The sequence below is a fragment of the Nannobrachium achirus genome (assembly GCF_963921795.1).
Source record: "Nannobrachium achirus genome assembly, chromosome: 19".
Classification (NCBI taxonomy): Eukaryota; Metazoa; Chordata; class Actinopteri; order Myctophiformes; family Myctophidae; genus Nannobrachium; species Nannobrachium achirus.
In genome coordinates this window covers 34,130,466-34,148,151 of record NC_137826.1, presented here as the reverse complement: position 1 = coordinate 34,148,151, position 17,686 = coordinate 34,130,466, and the positions used below count along the sequence as shown (strand labels likewise).

The 17,686-nt window shown below is 40.5% G+C and overlaps 1 protein-coding gene across 1 annotated transcript; it reads right to left on the bottom strand.

The window, feature by feature from the left end:
* Positions 1-10,223: 10,223 nt before the first annotated feature.
* On the bottom strand, positions 10,224-15,755 carry tmem88a (transmembrane protein 88 a). The gene is made up of 3 exons (XM_080749070.1): positions 15,342-15,755; positions 13,456-13,780; positions 10,224-11,521 (listed from the first exon to the last, which is right to left on the bottom strand). Exons 2-3 carry the CDS (start codon positions 13,765-13,767, stop codon positions 11,240-11,242), a joined length of 594 nt encoding a protein of 197 aa, XP_080605196.1. The 5' UTR covers positions 13,768-13,780; positions 15,342-15,755; the 3' UTR covers positions 10,224-11,239.
* Positions 15,756-17,686: the final 1,931 nt, after the last annotated feature.

Genomic DNA, 17,686 nt, shown 5'->3' with positions numbered 1-17,686 from the left:
AATTCATTTTCAGTGGAAACACTGACTGGTAAAAAAATTAGGCGGGGAAAAAGAACAGAACCGGTTCAATTCAACCCTGGTGGAAAGGGAATAATAGACAGGTGCAGAGTAAAACAGATTGTTTTAAACAATAACCTAAATCTCATTAGTTGTGTCATAATGAACCCTGATCATCTGGATGTATCTAGTAGGCTAGATTCAGTCATTCTGTCAGGGGGAAGAGGTGTTTGCTGTGGATTTTCAGCTTTTGACATGCATGGCAGCTTCAATGTCAAATATGACCTGACATCATGTAAGTGTCTAAGGTCTGGTGGTGCCATATTAAAGTGAGGCTTAAGAAATTTAAGCAAAGCATTCTTCTTCTTTCTTTCCTTTTTTTAAAGCTTTTTTTATATATATATACAGTATATATATATATATATATATATATATATATATATATATATATGATTTGACTTTATTTTAAGCATTTATTTTATTAACTTGAATAATTCTATTGAGTATTTTTCCTCTACTATTGTTTCATTGACAGCTATTCTAGTTTATTAAGGCATTTGATTGCTCCTTTAAGTTGTTCATTTTTCCCCCCTTTGAGCATAGAACGGTTGGTTTAGAAACCCCTAAAGGCCCTTTCCCACTGGGCGCGATAACGAAAAGATAACGATAACAAATATCGTTCTCAATTGAAGTGGATGGCAGCATCCACACCACAACGATAACGCCGACATAATTGAAGTGAACATAATTATCATTATCATTATAGTCAGGGACGGATTAACCCCCTCCTTCTATTATTCTAGCCTTGGGAAAAAAAAGTAAATGTTAAATAAGAGACATGTGCCAAGAGTGCCTGAGAGGTTGTATAGTGGTCCAATGATCAGTCCTTCTGTTCAGAGGTGCCATGTTCAAACCCCAGTCTTCCCATAGTTTAATGATGCACTACTTTGGAATTTTCTATGCAAACATAAACATGGGTGACTCAAAATGTCATTATAAATACATTTGGCGCTCTCACATTCTTATCCATGTTAGCTCTGTTGGAAAAGCTCTTGCCTCATCATCAATAAGTCATGCGATCAAATCCCGGCATAAACACCTCTGCATCTGAGCAATTGATACTGATGACTTTATTTTCTCTCCTTTAAAAGGCCATTGTCATTGACAATGCATTGGGCGCTTAAAGTTAAATATTTCAAAAACTACAAATTATTTCAATGTAAACATCTCTAGAATGCATGTCCACAGTAAGGTGGAATTTTTGAATTGTGAATCAAGTTGTTCGTTTAAGTATGTAGGAACAGCGAGGTGCCAAGTTTTTTTCAGATTCAAGTTTTAAAAGTCTCAAAAAAAAACTACAAAACATCTCAAAGTAAAACAGGGACGGATTAACCCCCAAGAAAGAACCTGTAGACAACAGAGGAGCCCACACATTTGATTTTTAATTAACGTATGCATTTAATAGTAAATTGTCAATGACCACACGGCCCAGTAACCCCAAGGGCCCCTGAGAGCCAAGGGCCCCTGGCAACGGCCTCACCAGCCCAATGGTTAATCCAGCCTGAGACCACTTGTCAGAAACTCAGGGCACAGCTCTCTTATTGTTTTGAAGTGTTTTTTTTCTCCTCCTATTTCTATTATTCTAGCCTTGGAAAAAAAAGTAAATGTTAAATAAGAGACGTATGACAAAAGAGCCTGAACAGTGGTATAGTGGTCTAATGATTAATTCTTTGGCTCATAGATGCCATGTTCAAACCCCCGTCTTCCCATATAGTTAGGTTAAGTTAGCCGAAAGTTAAACCAATCTGGGAACTAAATCAAAATCAATATCTTTCTTCACAAATGTGTTCATAAAGGTGTCAACTATCACCTCTGAACTTTCTCAATCACAACTCCCTTCGGAAACTTTGTGGGAGCCAATCAAAGTTGGGGGTATCGGGATACCTGGGCCTGGGATTAAAGGGGATAAAATAAAATAAATTGACAATATGAGCGTATGAGGTGTGTAATTAGGGTATGTTTGGGCTGCTGAATCCATTCCAACCATTCGTTTTCAGTTAAAATGACTCCTTGGCCGCCTCAAATCTTAATGGGAGGAGAACGGCCCTTTGAGAGTGATTCAGATTGTAACTCTAAAGTACGCCTGTGTTGAATCAGGCTTATTCAATTGACACTATATATGAGTTGGAACCATGAGGTAAAGTGGTACCTAAAATTGTCTTGAATTGGATTGACTCTACATGGTTCTCATTATGGCATCATGACAATTTCCCCTGTAATGTTCCAATTTTAGACCTTAAAGGGCATATTGCATCTGAAGTGGCTTGGACAGGCAGAACATGAAATTTAAATATTCATGTGATCATTTAGGCTAAAACCTATATAAAGCCGCATTATGTACCAATATTTAAATACAATATCATTTATTTTCTTCTAAAGCAGTTGTTAAGATACAGGGCTTGCGATCAGTATGTTCTTGGTTTGAAACCAGCAAGAACATTTTCCTACGTTTTACCTGGCTCTTAAAACCCAATCTTTTAGTGAGATATCCACATAAACGTGGCAAAGTATTAACTTCAATGGTATAGTGGTTCAGATACAGACCTGCAGTGCAGAAGGTTCTGAGTTCTAAAGCAGTAATGACTATTTTCCAACTAAACTTTAGACAAACACTGAACAACACTCAAGAAAACATAACAAGTACAAACTACAGTTGGTGCAATGGTAAAGCCTTAGAGTTTGCAATTTTATAGTCCTTGGTTCAAACCCAGCATAGATATCTGCTGTCTTTTACGTTACTCGTGCACCGTTATCTAATCTTTTAGTGAAAAAAACATGCAAGAGAAACAGAAACATAACAACCTTGATGGAGTAGTGGTTATGATATGGTTATGACAAAAAGCTCCTTTAGCAACAGACTGTTACATCCAACTTGCAAAAACGAACGCTATAGGAGATCTTTTCTGCCCACAGCTATAAGACTGTACAACTCCTCATCTGGTTGGCTTGACCAAGCCAGTTAGGATGGGGGATGTGGGAGTTATTTCAGATCTCTATTAGTAATGTTTTGGTTTGGTTTGTCAGTTAACATTTTAACTTGCTTAGATGCATTTATTTTAGATATTTATTATCATCATTTGTTTTTCATTGACGTTTTTATGAGCTGCTGTAACGCTTGAATTTCCCCTCGGGGATCAATAAAGTACCTACCTACCTACCTACCTACCTACATAGGACTTGTTTCATGGAGGTTGTTGGTTCAATTCCAACAAGGATCTTTAGTTTAGTTTTACCTGCCTCTTTTACCCTTGTATAATCTTTTAATAAAGAACGTGTGATGGAGCAGAACAGCATGCTTCATGGTGACGTGGATAAGTCACAGATCTTACAATCCGAAGGTTGTGGGTTCAAAACCAACAGCTGTACTTCTGAAGTTTGAACCAGCATTACCACAAGCAAAACCAATTGTTGTTTTTTATTTTTTTTTATTTCTTTATTTCCTCTTTATACGTGGATTGTTGATGCAGTGGTTAAGATACAGGGCTTCATCATCAGTCAGTCAATCAGGATGATTGATATGAAATCAGCACAGTCCACATGTTAAATTCTGCAGACTAGTGGTTAAGCTGCAGCCCTTATATTTATAGGGTTATGAGTTCAAATCCAGCATGGAATTTTCTCCATATTTATCTATTTCTTTGACCTTTATCTAATCTTGAAAGAAGACACATTAATATCTTCAGTGGTGTAGTGGTAAGATCCCTTACTTGCAATCCATAGGCTTCTGGTTTGACTCCAGCAAAGGTTCCTGATTAACTGTTGTTGTACTCTTGCGCCTTTAAATCTTAATCTTTTAATGAAAATGTGCAAGAGAACAGAATCTGTGTGAACATTCATGGAGTAGTGGTTAAGGAAAAGGCCTTGTGGCCAGAAGGTCATTTGTTCAAACCTGGGAAGGATGATGCTTAGAGTTTTAGCCGGTTCCTATACCTTTAACTAATCTTTACTTGAAATTGTGTAAGAGAACAGTTACTGTGTGAGCCATGGTGGTGCAGTGGAGTAGACACAGCATTGACAAATAAGAAGTTCCTGGTTCAATCCCAGTAGGCTATAGGGACTTTTCAAAGGTTTTACCTGACTCTTGAACCTTTACCTCTAAAAGCTGCAAAATTGAATAGTTTATGTGTTAAATTAAGTAGACTAGTGCACATCTGGTGCCAACCCCGAGTTTCCCGAGTTTGTATTGATACCAACGCTGTGCCAACCCCGAGTTTCCCGAGTTTGGGCCGTTTTTGAAAAAAAACAAAGAAAAAAAAAAAAAAAAAAAAAAAAAAACAATTTTTTTTTTGGACCTCCAGAAATGTATTAGGCATGATCGCGATCGCGAAATTGCATGTTTAACCCCCATACCAACCCATTCTTTCAAACATGGCAGCCATGTTTGTTTACATCTGAAGAAAACATAATGGCCCATAAATCATGAATGCCTGAACGGATTTCCAAGCGGATTTTTTTGTTTGAAAGCTGTGAACAGCATCTACACACGTGGTGCATCATCTAGGCATGGGCGTGCACTTTTTACACAATTGCACAATTACATGGAAGTCTATGGTAACCATGGCAACGCGAGACATTGAAGAGAAAAAATCATTGCAACATAAGTGTTAAGCTGCAACCCTTTTATGTATAGGGGGTTATGGGTTCAAAACCAGCATGGACTTTTCTCCATCTTTATCTCGTTCTTTTACCTTCATATAATCTTGAAAGAAAACACTTCAACATGTCCAGTGGTGCAGTGGTAAGGTCCCTGACTTGCAACCCATAGGGTCCTGGTTCGATTCCAGCAAAGGATTCTGAATAACTTTTATCTTTCTCTTGCACCTTTATCTAATCTTTTAGTAAAAATGTGCACGACAGCAGAATTTGTGCAAACATTCATGGAGTAGTGGTTAAGGTGAAGGCCTTATAGCCAGAAGGTCACAAGTTCAAACCTGGCAAGGATGATGCTTGAGGTTTTACCCGGTTCCTAGACCTTTAACTAATCTCTACTTGAATTTGTGTAAGAGAACATGAACTGCATGAGCCATGGTGGTGCAGTGGAGTAGATACAGTGCTGACAATTGGGAGGTTCCTGGTTCAAACCCAGCATAGGAACTTTTCAAAGTTTTACCTGGCTCTTGAACCTTTATCTCTAATCTTTCACTTGACAGCTTGCAAGAGAACAGATTAAGTAAGAACCACAGTGGCACAGTGGTTAAGACAAATGCCTCAGAGGTCAAAGACATGTTCAACAGCAAGTTCAAACCTCACCAATGGTGAAAGAAAAGAGCGAAAGATGGTTCAAGGCAAAACCCCGGAAGATGGCACAAAGGCAAAACCCAAACGGCAAGTTCAAACCTCACCAATGGTGAAAGAAATTAGCGAAAGATGGTTCAAGGCAAAATGGAAGATGGTTAAAGTGAAAATCCCGAAAGATGGTGAAAGAAATTGGCAAACTCCTGAAAGATGGTAAAAGACAGTAAACATCAGAATGTAAAATGTACAGCACTAACGAGATTCCGAAAGCGATGTCTCAAGACGGGCAGTGATGAAAGGAGGCAGAGAGCAAGGCGGTGACGAAAGGAGGTAGAGAAGAAGGGATAACGCAAAAAAAAAACATTTCATTTTTATTTTATTTAAATTTTAAGCCCCTCCCTCTACCACCTGAGGGACAGAGGGAGGCGGGCTAAATCCATCAAAATAAAGAAGCTTCTATAGCCTGGATTCAAACCCCCAACCTTCTGTTTACGGGTCCTGTGCTTTACCCTTTCACCACCAGGTCACACTAAAAGAATATTTTAGGTCATATTTAAAGTCGAAGCAAGAGACGGCATTCAAAAACATAGAAATATCTAAATATTCGCATATTTAATGTGGTGTTCTGTTTTTTCCCTCGTAAAGCTCATTGGAGAAAGGTGCTATATGAATGCACCATTTACCATTTATATATAAGTAATTTGATAAGTTACCAAAAATAGAAAAGTTATTTTCTAATCAAACAGATTAGCTCTTGGGTTTTTACATACATTTTGGTGGATGCATCTCTCCATTCCGACATGTCTCCTTTCCGACAGAACTAACCCTATGTCTTAACCTAACCCTAACCTCTGTGAAAGTGTCGCCACTCCGACAATAAGAAGTCACTGTCGGAGTGGCGACATGTCGGAATGGAGAGTGCCTCCCCATTTGGGTCTTTACATTAAAATAATTAATGGCTATAAGGTTTCAGACGGTGTCATACTACACCCAAACGTAAATGTTTAACTGAAAAAAATATCAGTCATGGCATGCAGCATATCACATTAATGAACAATAAGCTGAGCCACATAGTTATCAACTGCATTCAGTTTTTTAACAGATTTTAGACAGCATCTTGTTTTTTTTACTGATTCTAGACAGCATTCTGCCTGTTTGACTTGAAACCTACATAGATAGATTGCAACCACTTCCAAATTTCCATGTCTGTTACAACATAAAAACCTCATGTCATAATTTACTATTTTCAATACAACCATTAATAAAGGCTGTGCACATCAGTACATGCATAAAGTGAATGGCAAATTGAGTGGCAAAGTGAGTTTAAAATTGTTTAACGTTGTTTAATGCAATTAGATAGGACCTTTCTGTTTGGATGTATGGGCTGTCAAGGCCAGAAAGTAGTTTTTGCCACTCAATAGGCGTTCCTGCATAACTTCCGGGTATGATGATGATGTCACGCAAATACCCTCTATATAGTAAAAAAAAAACTCTTATCATACGACACAACATATCCTATGACAAAATACTGTAATAATGCTGTCAAAAACATGAACCAATAATACTGTCAAAAACATGAACCTAACTAACCCTATGTCGTCAAAAAACACGAAAAGATGGGTTTTGATTTAACTTCTTTATTGACACAAATGTATATTAATAAACGCCTGTCCTCTCTCTCTCTCTCTGTGTGTGTGTGTGTGTGTGTGTGTGTGTGTGTGTGTGTGTGTGTGTGCTGTGTGTGTGTGTGTGTGTGTGTGTGTGTGTGTGTGTGTGTGTGTGTGTGTGTGTGTGCCCTGTGTGTGTATCTGTTGGGAGGAGAGCAGATATAATTATTACAGGAAAACAAAATCAATAATACATGAATGAACCAATTAACCATTGACCATTGAATTAAACTAACCTTAACAAGTATTGTCTGTGCTCAGAGTTCCTCTGAACTGAAAACTTGTTTAGACAGACTGCTGCCTGCAACCAGTTTCCCAACAAGACGAGGGCTGAGCTGGAGAACCCAGTACTGACTGACTGACTGACTGACTGACTGACTGTCTGTCTGTCTGTCTGTCTGTCTGTCTGTCTGTCTGTCTGTCTGTCTGTGACTGACTGTACCTGGATCCTCTGATATGCAGTGACAAGTCCTGATCACCTCTACTGCACAGCTTTGGTAGCACGTCCCTCCTGAAGCACGAGCAGCACCTGGCTGCAGACACTAGGGTCCTGTTGAGGTCCACGGGAGACAGGAACCTCAACAAGTGGCAGGAAGTGACCTCACAGTGCGCAAGTGACTTCATGCCGCTTGTGGAGGTCACGTGACGTCTCTGCCTTGCAGTCCAAGGCACTACAGTCCCTTTGAGCCGCATTGTCGCTATGTGTACATGTTATCTTTTAGACAACCCAACTCTACCCCTAACCCTAAACCTAACCTCCATGGGGTAGAGCAAGAAAGAGGTGTGAGGTCACTTCCTGCCACTTGTTGAGGTTCCTGTCTCCCGTGGACCTCAACAGGACCCTAGTGGCTGCAGCCAGGTAGTCTTGGGAAGCACACTATTCAAAACACCACAACACTCTTAAAGGTTCTACTGTAATCCTAGAGTGGCTGTGATATTAGCCTACATTGATTTAATGTATTCCATACAGTATAAAGCCAATGCCATAGATCACTGCTATGCCCTCCTGTGTCGGTGACATTGTGAAATGTAAGTGCCATTCTATGGCTGAATAGAATTATCAGACAGTGTCTCATACTTACAGAAACCTGTTGAAATGTTTCCCACACTCTCTTCTCCTCCAGGATAGTGTGTTAGTAGACCAGCCACAGTCCATCTGGTAGTTATTAATGTCGGCTGGTTATGGTAGAAATACTGAGTGAAACCCCAGCTCCAAACACACTAACATGCTGATATATCCACACTGGTTTATTATCCCTGGCTCTTCATTTGGTGACAACATTTACCAGATTATTTAATTCATAAACATCTCTGTTTTCCACGCATGGTTGCACTGTCAGATTGTTTCCCTTCCTGCTTCTTTTAGCCCCACCCCCTCTTGTAACTGCTAGTTGTCTTGTCTAGAGTTGATTGACACCTGAATACCCAATGACATTGCTTCCATGATCTTGGTATAAATCTCTAACACATATCTGACCAAGTAGATGCATGTCTGCCCCATAGTGGACATGGTGCTTTAGTGCAGCTGTTAGTGAAATGACAAAACTGGGTTCAAATCCTCATCTGATGATCTCAAGGTTAAGAGGTCAAACATCACTCTGACAACATTTAAAGTGTAATTAATATGATGATGATGATGATGATAATAAGGGTAATAATAATAATAGTAATAGGGGTAACAATAAAACTGCTGTGAGTTTCTATAGAAAATCCTGTGGCCCGTTTGTAATGAAGGCTGATCAACCGCTGGCAAACTTCCACTGGGTGTCCAGTCAAAACACCACAAAACTGACGTCAATGAGATTCTTTCTTTTCTTCTGTTCACCAAACACACATACCTGGGGTGCCCAGTGCATTTTCAAATACATTTTGAGTTACTCATGCATATCTTTACAAAGATGCATATTATCTTGCTTATTATATTGATGTGTATTACCTGCTTATTGTAAATCGCTTTGGATTAAAAGCGTCTGCTAAATGCCTAAACTGTAAACTGTAAGAACATTCAAAAGTACTCCATCATCAAATACAGGTAGACTGGGGTTTGAATATGGAACCTCTCTGCTGAAAGTCAGATCATTAGACAACTCAGGGACTGATTAACCCCAGCAATGGCCCCTGGTCGATAATTACATTTTTTAGGGCTCCCCCACCCTCCACCCTCCACCCTCCCTCCTTCCTTCCTTCCTTCCTTCCTTCCTTCCTTCCTTCCTTCCTTCCTTCCTGCCTTCCTTACGCGCACAAAGTTTAACTTTAAGCGCCCAATGCATTGTCAATGACAATGAGAGAAAAATCAAACAGTTTCAATTGCTCAGATGCCGAGGTACCAGTGTTGGGATGTGATCCCATGGACTTCTGATGATGAGTCAAGAGCTTTTCCAACTAAGTCACCCAAACACACATGTCATGGGTGCCCAGTGCATTTTTAAAGACATTTTGAGTTACTCATGCATAGCATATCTTTACAAAGATCATTCTAAAGTACTCCATTGTCAAACTAGAAGCAGTGCTCTTCCGAGCACAGGTCTCCACCAGGCCACACAAATCGGCCTGTTATAGCGCCACCATGAGGCTGATTTAAAAAATGTGGGGCAGAGGTTCTGAATTAGCATCCAGGGAGTGTGTGTGCTCAGTTTGGCAGCGATCGGGCCAACGGCGCCAGAGATTAGCTGGTAACAACCAGGCCACACAAATCGGCCTGTTATAGCGCCACCATGAGGCTGATTTGAAAAATGTGGGGCAGAGGTTCTAGATTGGCATCCAGGGAGTGTGTGTGCTCAGTTTGGCAGCGATCGGGCCAACGGTGACTGAGATTAGCTGTTCACAAATTGCGAGGACGCACGGACGCACGGACGGACGGACGGACGGACGGAGGGGAAAACATACTCTCCCTCAGCCTTCGGCTGGTGGAGACAACTACAGGTAGACTGGGGGTTGAATATGGAACCTCTCTGCTGAAAGTCAGATCATTAGACTACTCAGGGACGGATTCCACACGGGCTCCCCACCCTCCACCATAACCCAAATGTTTATTTTTTATTTCATTGTAATGTCTGATAGGAAGCAGAGATTAAAGGGAAACAGCAGCCTTTCACTTTGATCTGTTTTTGATTAGATCTCTAAGCATTAACATAGGCCTTTCATGTTCTCTTCAATTTCAAAATGGCAACAAAACAGTAAAAAACCTGACCTCAAACAAGTTCCATTACTTGTAGCTCTTTATTGAAAACAGTTTAAAAAAATCATAGGCTATACCATAATGAGATGAATATAAAACAGCAGTATGAATAATAACAAACAATACAAGTGACACATACTGGCTGATATACTTGGTTCAGCATTTAAGTTTTGAATTTCTACATCATTGTTTAATTCCCTCACCATGACAGGAATCTCCTCTCATCTCCTACTCCTAAACAGATCATGTTGGCTTGTGGTGGACATTTTTGTAAAAATATATATTTTTTGCCACATACATACAAAATGAGTGGACGATAATATTACCAGGAACATACTCCTAAATGACCATTCCAGGTCTGTAACTCTGAGAATGTACAAATAGACCCAAGGATCCATTTGGTTCCATTTGTACGCTCTCAGAGTTAAGGGAGTCCTTGCAAATAAAACATTTGAGAAACACTAGTAGTTGGTCTCTTAATATACATACTTACATAGTGTCCTAGTAAATCAGTGTCATACATATTCCGAAGAAAACCTGACATTCAGTAATTGGGTCTTTATGATCAAAATAAGAACATTATAATGGTGGGTAAAAAAAGACAACCAAAGATTTGCCACGGACAAGGACAAGTCTTTGCCACGGACACATTTGTCCATGTACGGACACGTCGGCGACCTAAAACATGTTCCTAGGCTAAACCAAACTGTTGCTGCCCATGTACATATATGTTGATGACCCCTAGCTCTTAAAGGAGTAGTTCAAATGACTTTTGAACTACTCCTAATGACAAAATGATTTTTTTTCTATTGATGCCATGGAGAGTAGAGTTCAATAATATTTTTAGTTTTTTGTCGCATTCCTAAGTAAAAAATGAGATAACAATAAATTTACCCCCATTCATTCCCGGATGGGGACCCGTTTCGAAACGGGTCTCCATCCGGAATCAATGGGGGCAAATTTACTCGAATCAAATTTTTGTCTTAGGAATGTGACAAAAACCAAAAAATATTATTGAACTCTACTCTCCATGGCATGAGTAATCAATAGAAAAAAAGTCATTTTGGGGGTACTACCCAACTACTCCTTTAAACATGCTCTCTTAAACCCATACTGTTGCTTTCAACTCCCTCTCAGACACCCTCTGCTGGCCACAGCAGCCTCCTGCGCCGCGGTGATGCGAGGCGGGCAGGTTCTTGTAGACGGCCCTGCTGTAGGGGATGAAGCACAGGCCCAGCTGGAGGTGGCGCGCCAGGCGGCAGTAGGCGGCCAGCGCCAGCACCAGCAGAGGGGTGAGCAGCAGGAAGCCCACCACCAGGAGAGCCACGCAGCCGCCGTCGTCCAGCAGGTCTGAACAGTACATGGACGTTCCATGGGGCTGCACCTGCAGAGCAGCGATGGAGGACACATGCAGGAGAGATGTGGGAGGTATTAATGATGGAAATATGACATTTTTTTTTTTTTATCCCATGGTTTTTGCAACCCATTTTCTCACCCAGTGCCAACTACCTAACATGTAGTCCTGGTTTCCACTCTCCCCCTGTCGCGCCAGGGGAATTGGGGAGCACCTGGCTGGCTAGGGGGAGGTAGTATAGAAACATGTGCATGTTTTTGTGAGGGCATCTACCCAAGGAGACACAGGGAGAACATGCAAACTCCACACAGAAAGGCCCTATCGCCAACCCCACCTAGGGTGTGGGTGCTGATGACGCGGAGGGAGGAAGGTGAAATATGACATTTCTGAAGGAGTACATGCACACACACACACACACACACACACACACACACACACACACACACACACACACACACACACACACGGCTAGCATGATCAAGAACACAAGATAGTAAACGGCACAAAGCATTATAATTTACTTTACCGTTAGAAATAACGATTTGTTGGCTTTAAGTCCAGTATAGTTTCCCCTTCTAAATTGAAGTCAGCACCCGGGGGATGCTGAGAAACGGAAGTAGGTGGGCGGGCCGTGAATAGGGCTAATAGGCAAATGCTCCTGCCATACAGTCTGGGAGACGGATGTTCTGATCATGAGTATGGGATAAAGCGGAAGTGAAGACTCCTTCCCACTTCCGTTTCGTTTTTACCATCGCACACATTTATCCTAATATAAATACAAATCATCTAAGCATATTTAGCTTCCTGCTTAGCAGAAATGATAGTTTAAAATATATTTTCGTGAATGGAAATGCCAGCTTCCATTACTCGGATTTCGTGGAATAGTTGTCTGGCTACACGAAGCTATATGATTGGTAACAGGAAGAGTGGGCACCTAAGCATTGTGGGCAATATTAAATTCGATTACATTTCTTCCAAAATATATATATTAAAAAAAGTATACATGACTTGAACATGCATGTTATCAGACCTAAATGTCGGCTACCCTTCAACATCTTGTGTACACCCACAATGACTGGCTCGCCACAGGTTTTGTTCAAATCATGTATACTTTACATTACTTCCATATTCACAAATTGCCAATTGAATTTAAAGATGGGGTGCCATGATCCCCCCCCCCCCAAAAAAAAACATGATGATCAGGTATTATTATTATAGATTATTATAGATCTTTTCCCAAAAAGTGTACAGAAAGTGTTAAAATTGTTTTTATGTGGACACACCCACCAGTTCATTAATTATGTCTGGTTGTCAGGTGGGTGGTGAACCAGCTGATGTTAGCCACACCCACAGTGTTGGCTGTATGGTAAAAGGGAGGGGATGATATTGTGATGGCATTATATTAGTGTTTCTCGACCTTGACTTTTGAGCCTTTTAGCTTTTGAGACTTTTAGCTTTCAGTCAGAAACCAAAAATACACAGGGTTATTAGAGTAATGTTAACTCCATAGACATACAAAACAGAAAAATCACAAAACTATATGGCACCACCTCCTTAACATTGAGGCGCCCACAATGTTTAGGTGCCCACTCTTCTGGTTGCCCTCAGTTAGAGGAATGTGTAATTTGAGATTTTAGCTATACAGTAGCAACAGTTTGGCAGAAAACTCTTAGTTCTAAACATTGGTTTCTAAACACTGGTTTAGAACATTGGTTCTCAAAAATAGCACTGCACAAAGTGACTCATTGTGATACATTTTAGAAAAAACCTTGAAAGTGTTTGAATAACTTTTTAACACAAATCTTCTCTTCTGGGGGTCCCTCCCTGGCACAAAACATTTTCAGACGGGGGTCCGCAGCCAAATACTATACTAATTAAGAAGGCATTTGTAGAATCTGCCTGAGCTAGGACTTCATAATGGGTTAAACATAAGACCTAAAGGCCTTTCAGAATGACAAGCTCACCGTGGAGTGGCAGAGGAAGCCAGATATGATCATGACTAGTGAAGGGGTCATGATGGTGGCAAACACAATGCTTGCCAGCACCCCGTTGACCAGCGCTATGACCAGGTTCTGTGCGGTGACCAGTACAGAACATGCCCAGCAGTCCAGGGACCCCCTCAGCTCCAGAGGGGGGTCTCCCCCCGCCTCACTGCCGCCTAGCGAGTATGGGGGAGGCACGACGACCCCTGACCCTACTCCGGTGGAAGATCCTGGGTCGGAGAGTGGCTGATCGCTGACTGTCTTCTCCAACGTCCCGTTCCGTGGCAGACTCATCTTCCTTGTTTGGCTGTGGTGGAGATAAGATACGTTTACTACCATTTTTTATAGTTTTTTTTATACGATTTTGCTAATTCTATCACTATAATTTGGACACCTGGTTGTCTACGTCATGGTTGTCTACGTCATGGACAACCATGGGTCCAAATAATTATTATTATATTGCTGTTATTATTATTATTACCATTATTAATAGTTGTAGTTAGCATGTTGTATGTATTGTTGTTGTGGCTGTTTATTGTTTTTAGTTTACTGTGCCCATAGTTTGGTTGAAATGTAGCAGTTTACTGTGCCCATAGATAGTTTGGTTGAATTGTAGCTCTGGTCCAGAGCTAGTTAAAATGTATGAGAAGTCATGTCTCTGGTGAGAGATATTATAGTTAATAGTTTCATCTCACAGTTTTGTGGAGTTAAAAAACATTGCAGTGTAAAAACAGCAGAATTTCCTATTATTTAGTTAAATATGTGACTTCCTGCGTTGGAACAGGATAAGAAGAATAACCACATTATTTAAGTATAGCATGCCATCATCCATTTCCTCCAAAGATTCCCCCCAACAGCTCGAGATTGCTGTTACATGAAGTAATGGGTTCCCTAAATGCTGTGCTGAAAGGTGTGTAAAGTCAACACAGATAACTTAAGCAACTCTAAGTGGGAGGAAATGGACTTCGCTGACCCCACCTCCAAACTGCAGGATAACCACTGCCCAGAACAATGAGCTGGGAACCGCCAGCCAGTTCCAAAAGCTCCCAACAGTGTCAGGAGTGGACACTGTTCTTAGATTGAACTTGAACACTGTTTGTACCACTTCACACATTAGATTTATTTAAATACCTGTTCACTTGATGTTAGTGATGACAAAGTTATGGTCCTCAGGAATAAAAAAAAATCTTCATCCTATTACTTATTACCTGTCCAAGTATTACAAACTTTAGAGGTTGTAATCCGAATCTGAAACTAAATCCAATATTTCTCTGTTTGTGTGGTTATTATAACGCATAAGTACTATCAAGTAGGCTACCCAGTGATCCTGTGGGTTTGAAATGCTGTTTTCCTGTCTCTAGTCTCCAATATTTTAAGGAAATGCACAAGGAAGGAAAAGCGCAAAATCTGCATTCCAGAAAGTGCCTATGTAAAATCACATTGGCTACTGTATCTATCCTGTCTACCTTTTGCAAGATCACCTAAAGACTTCCCTCTTGATGACATCATCAGAAATCTAAATATTTATGGTCATTGGAATAACAATACCGTACATTAAATCTATATTCTGCAATAATGAATGGTATAATACAGCATATATTGTATCAGTAAAGGATTTCAGTAAAATGAGTGTCCAAGTAATGATGAAAATATAATAATGCTGAAATTTTCCTCTGCATTAGAATCAGAATGATTTGTATTGCATAGATATGTCCACATATAGTACAAGGAATTGGTCATTTTAATTGACACTTTAATAACTTGACCACGGAAAGATTTATAGTCCATTAGTTATCAATCAGGTTGACTTTTTCCTGTTTCATCATTAATGGATACTTGAGAAATAGGGGAGAAGCGTGTTTACTCACTTTGTGGTCAGGCTGGTTATCTCTCCGTCTTCGCAGAGTTTAGACAGTGTCCAGAAGTGTTGGAGTTCTGAAAGACCTCAAGAACAGTGAGAAAAAAAATCTTTTTGAGGCTTCAACAGTATATTCTCTTGGTGTGGATCCTCTTTGTCTGAAAAGTCCGCTCTTGAAGTCGGTATCCAGGCTTCAAAAGACAATCCCTACATCTATTGGATAATGTCTGATGAGATGCTGTCCAGAATATATTTCAATGTTGATGCCTTTAGACCTCCTCGAAAACATTTAGAAGAGAGGTGTGCATGTTTCCTACTGATTCTCACTCTTCCTTAACATTCTGTTTCCTCCACTCTTGATTCCAGACTGACTTGTGATTGACTGACTAATAAGTGGGTAGGAGTTTGCGTTTCGTCTGCTCCGGTGCCTATACGGCTGCACATGCAGAGCCTGCCAGGCTATTGCTGTGATAACCCTCAAACCCAGTGGGAAGTCAGGGGGGCTTGGGGGTGGGGGCAACACGCTATAGGGAGAGAGAGAGAGAGAGAGAGTGTTTATTTGGATAGATTAGAGCAGTCAGGGCATGCTGCCCGAAGCACAGCCCTTTATATAACTACTGAACATTTCTTCACTTTCCAAGATAATAGAGATGAGGAAAAAGTAAATATAGATACAATATTTAATTAAAGAAGAAGATGGTTTTGGGTTTCTGACTTCATTAAACACAAACTTAATATAAAGCTTTTTTTGTGCATATACCGTAGGTTTCTTTCATAGTGAGAGTTCAATGGCACAGCTCCTACAGTATGTTACAAAGTTCATCAGATCATATGATTGCAGGAATTGGAGAAGACTTGTGCCAACATAAAACAACAACGCCTTATGACTCCACCATAGCTAGACAAAACACAGAGCTGTAAAATGAAGAAGTTGAAGGCAGGGGCTAGGTCATGCAAGCTAGGGTTGTTTTAGATTTATTCTAGGGGCTGGGATAACACTGGATTGGCCCTTGGCCTTTTGATGAAAAACAGAACACTGCATTGCAAACCTAGGAAATGAGGATGGGGGAGCAGCGAGTAATGTGGCGGGAGAGAGACGCCATCAGGGGACTGATAAGAGGCCAGAGGGGCCCAGTTCAAAGGGTGAAATTAGTATTTTGATATCTGTTCTCATTTTTCTTTTTCTTTCTTCTTTTCCCCCCTTTCTGGGTAAACTTGTTTATTTCTTTTTCGGGCAGATTATGTTCTCTGGACTCTGGAGAGAATTGGATCGTTTGAGTGATGGGTGTTGGAAGAAAACCATTAAGTGTGTTAAAATTACTCATGCCACTTGCTTCCCAGTGGCAGTGTACAAGAATATGTTGTTGGATGGGAGGTTTTAGAAACTTAGAAAGAATGATGGAGGTGTATACAGTGTATGCTTCCCGGCTGTTATTTCACTATCAATGCCATGGAGATTATTGTTTATAATGTCCGTGTGTATGTAGGGTTCCAGGAGGTTGGTAGAGGAAGAGCGCTCTTCCTGTCCTTGGAACCAGGATATCCGCTGTTGTATCCACGGTCTAAGATGAGGTGTCCCCACTTCCTCCATTCTTTTTTTCTCATGTCCTTTAACCCCTTGTCCCAAAGATAGCAAAGAGAGGGAGGGCTAGTTATCATCTCTAAACAATTGTTTGCCTATAGTTGCCACCTCGGTTGCCACACACCAAAACTGCTTGTTCGGTGGTCGGCGAATATCCTGAATTCTCTAACTGCAAACAGTTACATTCATCTATTCACAAACTTCTGTATACCGGTATGTACAGTATGTATGTGTGTGTCCTGGGCATAACTTGTTTGTGCAGCTTAGCCAATACAATTCACTGATTGGCCAACCAAATAATATTTGTTTTATAATTGAAGATATTAGACTGATAAGATTGAGAAGGTCACTTTCAGAATGTTGCAGATTTCTGCTTAACTGCAAAATTGTGTTGATAATTTCTCATCCGAGTCTGACCTAATCCTACAGTCCTATATTACAAGTATCATCCTAAATATTATCACTATGTTTATAATGCAGTTATGTCAATTTACTCACGAGAACTGTGGTACAAATATCTTTTCACATTACACCTTGCATTTACTGTCAGATTACCTTCAAGAGGCTGTACAGTATATCACTGTGTTATATAGACACAAAAGGAGCAGACTATTTGACCTAGACAAAGTGGAATGACGTATGTGTTGGTAATGGATTTAACTTCACATATGCTTAACAATGCTTCTGCTGCATAGTCATGCCCAGGATGGCCTGTCCAGGATTTTCCTGTCGGCGAGTAAAACAGGAACAAGCAGTCATTCAAGCAGTCAAAG

Excerpts from the sequence above, each read along its gene's own strand:
- tmem88a (XM_080749070.1), bottom strand. The coding sequence starts at position 13,767 with ATGAGTCTGCCACGGAACGGGACGTTGGAGAAGACAGTCAGCGATCAG. Across the intron at positions 11,522-13,455 it reads GCTTCCTCTGCCACTCCACG|GTGCAGCCCCATGGAACGTC; the intron begins GTGAGCTTGTCA and ends GCTGCTCTGCAG.